Genomic DNA, 8,084 nt, shown 5'->3' with positions numbered 1-8,084 from the left:
GAGAAGGGAGGCGCCCGGAGGGGGGTGGGGGGGGGGGGGGGGGGGGGGGGGGGGGGTCTAATTCTAAAAGCCTCGCCTATCTCCAGCTTAGAATTTCATACTTGTTTTTTAAAAAAAAGTTAAGACTTGCTCAATGACAATCCTTTGAAAGGAACCCAAACTGCCTTTTACCTCTGCATCCCTAAAACAGTGCCTGCTAGGCATATAAAAGTCACTCTTTCTCATTCTGGCCAGGTGGCTCAGATGGTTGGAGCTTAATCCTGTACACCAAAAGGTTACCGGTTGGGGTGCCTCTGGGAGACAGCCAATTGATGTATCTCTCTCTCCCCCTCTCTAAAATATCAATAAACATATCCTTGGGTGGGGATATTTTTAAAAAGCACTTGATTTGTGAACTACTCAAAAAATTTTTCTCAAAATCAAATACCCAAATCCAGTTCCAAGGGATTTTTGTTTTTAATATTTTTCTTGATTTCAGAGAAGGGAGACAGAAACATCAATAAGAATCATCTATCAGCTGCCTCCTACACGCCCCCTACTGGGGATCAAGCCCACAACCAAGGCTTTTACCCTAACTGGGAATCGAAACCTGACCTCCCAGTTCATAGGTCAATGCTCAACCACTGAACCACACTGGCTGGGGCCATTCCAAGTTTTATTACTAAAAAATAATGCTCAAAGAGCTGCAGGATTAGTAGACTTCCAAAAATCCTTTCTAATAACATTAAAAATCCAGATCCTGTTCCTTCCGTCATTACTGGGATTAAAGTTCTTGAGAACACAAGTAAGACACCAAGTATGCAAAAGCAACTAGACAAGACAAACTCAAAAACTCAGCCATAATGAAAGAATATAATCCCAGTAGAGGGTAAAACTGTAATCCCAGTAAGGGGGGAGGGGGGAATTTTAACAAGAAAAAGCCAGGCAACAATACAAAAATCAATAGAATTGTTTCACTAATCTAATAATTCTATATTTCATCAGTTCATTAGTGGTTTTCACATTAAGGTCCCTCAAAATTCAGAGTTAAGATGCTGCCAAAATGAGTGGTTTCTCAAGTCAATGAAAATACTCAAATTGATATCCTTGAAAATTTCTCCAATAACATTTAAACATTTTGCATATTGTTCATTAAGCAGTGGGTCAAATATTAAATAACAACTAATATTAATAACACTTGCAAACAGCCTACCATGCCTAGCTACTTGTGATTTTCACATCATTTAACGATTAGATACAACTGAAACTGACATTAATTTCATGACATCAGTCTGGCAAATGTCCAGGACTATCAATATTCCTGGTACCAGAGCAAACTTAAGAATCACTGATTTGGGTCACTAATACCCTATTAAAAATGAAGATATGTGAAAAGGTCTCCCATTTATCGTTTTTACATATTATATCCATATTGACCTGTCTATGCCAATTGTTTTCTCTAACATCTAGCAGACATCATCTGCTAGGAAACTTGGTTAAGTACAATAAAGCAACATAAAAACAAGTTTAGCTTTTTGAGGAAGTGAAGGCTGGAGTTAAGATTTATTGCCCTCCATGTAAAAAGGTGAAGGGGAATATAGTTAATATTGTGGTAAGTCTGCATGACAGATGATTACTGTGTATTATACACCTGAAACTAATGTTATATTATACTAGAGGCCCGGTGCATGAAAATTCATGCACTGGAAGGGGGGTTCCCTCAGCCCTGCCTGACCCCTCAGGGGAAGGTGATGCCCCCATCATACTCTGCTGCTGCCACTGCCAGCAGCACAAGCCTCAGCTGGCACTGGTTACCTGAGCCTTGGGTGGCCCTGGGCAGCTGGGCAGCCAACATCCGAGGCTTGCCTGCACCTCGGGCGTCGGCTGGGCAGCTGACATCTGAGGCTTGCCTGCGCCTTGGGCCGGCCCTGGGCAGCTGGAGGGCTGATGGGACTGGGGAACTCCAGAGGCAGGTGCGTGGGCCCGGCCTTGCTGTGCCCCTGCCGCCCCAGCGAGGCTGATGGGACTGGGTGCCACCATCTTTGAGGGCATGGCAGTCAATTAGCAAATTCCCTTATTGGCTATGGATGCCGCCATATTTAAGGGTGTAACAGTCAATTAGCATATTCCCTCTTTATTGGCTGTGGGCACTGCCATCTTTGCAACGGCATGAGGGTCAATGAGCATATTCTCTATTAGATAGGACTAGAGACCCAGTGCACTAAAATTCATGCACTAGGGGGGAGTCCCTCAGCCAGGTCTGCACCCTCTTGCAGTCCAGAACCCCTCAGGGGATGTCCACCTGCTGGCTTAGGCAGGGAGCGGGCCTAAGCCACAGTCGAACATCCTTAGCACTGTCGAGGAGTCAGGAGAGGCTCCCACCACCACCGCTGCACTGGCAGCCGTTAGCCCAGCTTGTGGCTGAGCAGAGCTCCCACTGTGGGAGTGCACTGACCACCAGGGGGCAGCTCCTGCATTGAGCGTCTGCTCCTGGTGGTCAGTGCGCATCCTAACAGTCGTTCCTGGTCATTCCACCGCTACGATAAATTTGCATATAACCCTTTTATTATATAGGATACCTACTTTTAAAAAAATGTTACAGCCCTGACCAGTTTGGCTCAGTGGATAGAGCGTCAGCCTGCAGACTCAAGGGTCCCAGGTTCGATTCCAGTCAAGGGCATGTACCTTGGTTGCAGGCACATCCCCAGTGGGAGGTATGCAGGAGGCAGCTGATCGAGGTTTCTAACTATCCCTCACCCTTCCTCTCTGTAAAAAAATCAATATTTTTTTTTAAAAAAGTTACAGGCAAAATAGATGCTACTCTCAAACTTTCCTTACAGCTTGCTAGATGAAAGTTGCACAAAAGCTGCACTATACCCTGCAAAGGCTGGTCTTAAAACTGCTTGCACTCAAGGCCACTCCACTCATGACTTCTCAGAACCTGGATCTGAAAATTTAGGCTAACTTGTTGGTTCAAACTAAGTCCATCTCCTCTACCTTTACTTAAAGGGTCTTATTTTATTGCCTCACTGTATAGCCAACTATTTGTAATATTAAAACAGAAGGCACTTATTTTACAGGGGTGGAAAAATCAGAGTCAACTGGTAAAATGTCCAAGTACCTAACACCATACATATCACTGAGGTACATTTTAAAAACCTAAAGGGTTAAAAACTAGGTTCTACCACTTCATTTTTCTTAATCCTCACCCAAAAAAATTGAGAGGAAAACATCAATAGGTTGCTTCCTGAACACCCCCCGACCAGGGATCAAACCCACAACCTAGGTATTTACATTGACAGGGAATCAAACCTGTAATTTTTTGGTGAGCCGGACACTTCAACCAACCAATGGAGCCACCCAGCCAGGGCAGGTTCTGGCTATTTTATTTTTAATACATTTTTATTTACTTCAGAGAGGGAGAAAGAAACATCAATGATGAGAATCACTGATCAGCTACCTCCTGCACACCCCACACTGGGGATTGAGCCTGAAACCAGCACATGTGCCCTGACCAGATATCAAACTGTGACCTCCTGGTTCATAGGTCAACACACAACCACTGAGGCACGCCAGCTGGGTGGTTCTGACCTTTTAAACAAAGCGAGTGCCCTCCATCCAAAGTTAACACATTGTGGACCAGTTTTGCTAACTTTACCCAGTGGCCAGATAAGTTTCTATTGAACTAGTACAAAAAACGTTTTATATAAATGTTAAAGGCATGCTTTAAAATCAAATACCCATTGTTTTTTGAAGTTACTACATCTTACAAGAATTCTCGTAATTGGCCACAAGCCTCAGAACAGGAAACACCAGAACTCTCACGATCTGTCCGCAATGTGTTATCACATAAACTCTCCCTAAAATCAGCTTCACAATTTTCTGGCCCAAGTTCTAGCCTTCAATAGAGAGAAGTGGCCATGCCAGTAAACCAAAAATCTTTCAAATCCAGCCCCAAATAGAATTCCCCCTGGTGGATCCCACATGTGGAGAAAACAAAAGCAATCTTTTTGGTGCTTTCCTCAAAATCCCTGCAGGGCTATGCAAGGGTCTGCACTGAAGGTGTGGTTTTTAGGCTTCTGGAACTAGACTTTATGGGCTCTAATACCAGTTTAACATTTATTTGCTCTTCTCTTTGGCATAATTTCCTCCAGTAAAGCTATTACCTAATAGGTAGTTTTGAAGATTCAGTTACCAAATATTTATATAATACTAACACTCATATGGACTAAAGTCTAATCAATCTCTGAGACTTCTGTACCTTCAAATCATTACCTGCAGGTAGCGGGATCTAACTCTTAAGATGGATAGAGAACCTTAAGCAGCTTTCACTATTGTTTTCCTCTTCACATATATTGTGACATCCATGTCTCAGGACTAAAAGAAAAAGCATGTGAACCCCTTAAAAGCCATGTGCATGGATCTAAAAAATACCAACCCCTCCCCCCAAAGAAACACCTTTCTGTCCACCAAAACTGTAGTACAACCTTTAAGAAAAGCATAAAACATTAACTGTACGATTTGCTTCCTAAATTGTCCTCTTGGCTATGGAAGCCCCAAGTAACCTGATGCCAATAGAATAGTCAGGTGATACAGGGAAAGAGCATGGGTCACATACAAAGGAAATTCATACACTGTTAGTCACCTCACCGCTTTAAACATCTCACTGACTGCCTATTTTCTGACTAGCTGGAAATGTCAAAAGTACTGTTCAAATTTTTTAAGAATAAAGAACCTGAGCTAACCAAATGACTTCAGGTTCTCTACAAGAAATTGTGTTGAATGTAGATGGGAAGGGAGGAGTAAATAACACACAACCTTCAGACAAATAGACAAAAGCAGTTTTATAATCTTTTATTATCAATAACTAACAGCTGCTTGTTAGTCTTTGCCAGGCAGCTGTTATAGGGTGGGTGGGAGGACACCCGTGACCCTAACAAGGAAAACTCAAATTAAGCCTTTCTGTACAAGCAAATTTAGAGCTTTTTTAAGTGTCCAAAGCTATTAATTAGTTTAATTGACACATTAAACTAATTTTGAATTAACATATTTGAATAACCAAGAACTAAAATGTTCAAATTTTTCTAGTACAAAACAATTAAATTTGTTTTAGTTATAAAAGAGCTCTGTCAATATACACAAACTATATACTTCAGACATTCACAAAAATGTGAGCAGAAGGCTTATCAAAAGACATTGAATACAATTAGGTTTCAACAACCCTTGGTGGTCCACATCTACAAAGATATCCAGCCCAACCCAATCCAACCCCCCCTCCATAGCCCACCCCCACAAAAAAAGCACATACTTACCAGAATTTTTAGCAAGTATGATTTGGGTATTTGTGTTTTTGTTTTTTGTGTTTGTGTTTGTTTTTTTAAAAAAAGGCCCCCTGGGCAAGTTATTTACAGTTTAATTGCCACTGTCAACTGATCTGGACCGGGACCGAGACCTGGACCTGGACCTGGACTTCTGGCGATCCACAGATGCTGGAGACTTAGATCTACTTGAAGAACCACGTTTCTGGCTCTTCTCAGGTGCAGGAGACCTACTAACAGAACGGGACTTGCTCCGGCTTCGGCTCCGGCTCCTGCTCCTAGACCGGCTGTAAGATTTGCGACTCCGAGAACGAGACCGAGACCGAGACCGGCTACGAGACCTAGAGGAACTCCTAGTCCGGGAACGAGACCTGCTTCGTGACCTACTGGTAAGGGGGAAAAAACAAAAAACAAAACAAAACATAAGCTGCAGGCCCTACAAATCCATTAAGTAAAACTTTGACTTAAACATGTTAGTGTCCTGGCCAGTGTGGCTGTTGGTTGGGCGTTGTGTCCCACGCATGCAATGAAAGGTTTGATTTCCAGTCAGGACACATTGCCTGGGTGATGAGCTTGTTCCCAGTAGGGGGCGTACAAGAGACAACTGATAAGTGTTTTGCTCTCCCTCTCTTCTGTAAAAATCAAAATATTTTAAAAATATATTAAGGAGATACCTGTGCCTTTTGCTGCCTTCGATTAATTTTATTTTTCTCCCATTTATTTCCTTTCCAGAAAGTTTTTCAATAGCATTCTTTAAATCACCGTAAGAGGCGAACTCAACCACCCTAGCGAGGAAAAAGAAAAAAACATTTGTGAAGTTATGTATACCTTACAGTCTCACAAAGGAATCTAGATTAAGTACCTTTTCCATGCTCATTTTGCTATTACTGTATCAAGAGTTTTTAACTCTCGATGAATAACATGGCATTAGAGCAAGGTTTCTCAACCCCCTAATTGTTGACAATTTAGCCCAGACAAAGTTTGTTGTTGGGGGCTTTCCTGTGCATTGTAGAATGTTTATATGCATCCCTGGCCTTTATCCACAAGATGCCAGACATTGCCAAAAGTCCCCTGAAGCAAACTCACCTGAGAACCAAGAGCATTCGCAAATTTTAAGTACTGAGAACAACATTCACAATAAAACTGCCAAGGTATTTTAACAGGCTTACAATCTACAGTATATACTTACCCTTCATTTAATTTAGGTCGATGTGCATCCGCAAAGGTTACTTCTCCAGCTTGTCTCATGAAATCTTTGAGATCCTTAACACAAGATAATTGTGTCATGCAGAGAAAAGGAAACGTGACACACAAACAACAACATGATATAAAAACAAGACTACTGAAAGAGAAGATGTTAGATAAAGTACAAACATGGCATTTACCACACTTGTATTCTATCAGAATTCAAAAAATATTTATGTCAGGGCACGAAATAAGCAAATAGCATATTGCTTTTAAGCAAAATGCTAAAGGAAATTTAGATGTTAACATTAAGTAGTATTAGTCTATACTGAGCTCAATACAAAAGGAAAACAAAAAACAAAACAAAAAAAACAAACAAGTAGAAACAGTACATATTTTTTAAGACTAAGGTAGAAATTTTATATTTAAAAACAGAACATTTACAAGACATCAATTATTTTGTGCCCCATATGTCATTAAAAAAGTTTACTTTACCTTTATTATTATTTCCCTAGGCTAGTCAAGCAGCAAACCGTTAATCGGTCGAAGAAACCTTCATGACATATGCCCGACTGGCTCTTCGCCACCCACTTGAAGGACACTACCCAATCGATGGAAGCCTTTAATCGCACAGCCCTCCCTATTAGCAGACTATTGGCGATGCAGACATGTTCTACTCTTGTGCAGTTACCAAGGACCACTTTACTGCGAACAGGATTCCAACGACCAACTAATTTCGTATCGTTCGACCAGGACCTCTTATTCGAAGCGTTACAGGAAGACAGCTCTCAACTTAGGGATCAGATCACGTTATCAGCGCTCTGGGATCGCTGCAACCTGGCACTCCAAGTAAGTGCCCCGATTACGTCTAGACCGGCAAACACAGATCTAGAGGTGGCCAATTGATCACTGTAGGAGCTGACTGGCAAAGTCAACCAGGCCCAACCAAGAGTGACCAAGACAACGATTAGGATAACCCACAGGCACTCCTCGTCATAAGGCCAACGACACAGATAGGCTGGCAAATAAAGGGTTTAATATTTGGTTAAAATTGATTTTAAGAACAAGAAAAAATATCCTCAAAAACATTTACATTTGATCACTAATATTAAAATTTGCAATATCCCCCAGTTACATTAAATTAAAATTTTAAAATTACAATTAAATCCATTAATTTAATTAAAAATAGAACTACTTTTAATAAAATGTTAATAAAACTTTAGCTACCCATTCCATTAGTTTTTAAAAAGCCACATTAAAATATCTCAAAACTGAATTTCTACACACCTGCCAGCTGACTCTTGAAGACAAATTTTCAACTATAAGCCGATTTTCTGTTCTTACAGGTGGAGCATTTCTGAGAAAAAAAAAAACAAGTATTCACAATGGAAGAAATACAGCAATTCGCAATTTTGTTCCAACTATGAGCAAGTTTATGCATTCAGACATAAGCCATTCAAATTATTTCATCAACTGTTTGATTATTTTATGCTTCATTATAGAGACTTAACCAAAACAGTGAACTGACATAGGCACAAGAGAACTGACTTTCTTGGTAAATACCAGAATCACTTATTGCTAACTAGAGGGCCAATGAACAAA

General features: G+C 41.0%; 1 protein-coding gene across 5 annotated transcripts in view; it reads right to left on the bottom strand.

The window, feature by feature from the left end:
- Window positions 1–4,810: 4,810 nt before the first annotated feature.
- Window positions 4,811–8,084, bottom strand: part of SRSF5 (serine/arginine-rich splicing factor 5) — a 5,319-nt gene continuing 2,045 nt past the window's right edge. For 4 of the 5 annotated variants that reach the window (XM_005877942.2, XM_014549156.1, XM_005877944.2 and 1 more), the window contains exons 5-8: window positions 7,770–7,839; window positions 6,487–6,560; window positions 5,972–6,082; window positions 4,811–5,683 (exon numbers count right to left, since the gene is read on the bottom strand). In XM_005877942.2, coding sequence (XP_005878004.1) covers window positions 5,392–5,683; window positions 5,972–6,082; window positions 6,487–6,560; window positions 7,770–7,839 — 547 coding nt within the window. In that variant the 3' untranslated portion in view covers window positions 4,811–5,391. The remainder of the gene's footprint in view (window positions 5,684–5,971; window positions 6,083–6,486; window positions 6,561–7,769; window positions 7,840–8,084) is intronic. The other variant, XM_014549157.1, reaches the window with a different exon arrangement.

This window comes from Myotis brandtii, unplaced genomic scaffold, assembly GCF_000412655.1.
Source record: "Myotis brandtii unplaced genomic scaffold, ASM41265v1 scaffold536, whole genome shotgun sequence".
In the NCBI taxonomy this organism is placed as follows: Eukaryota; Metazoa; Chordata; class Mammalia; order Chiroptera; family Vespertilionidae; genus Myotis; species Myotis brandtii.
Note: the sequence above shows the minus strand (reverse complement) of the source record. Positions and strands in the feature narration are given on the sequence as shown.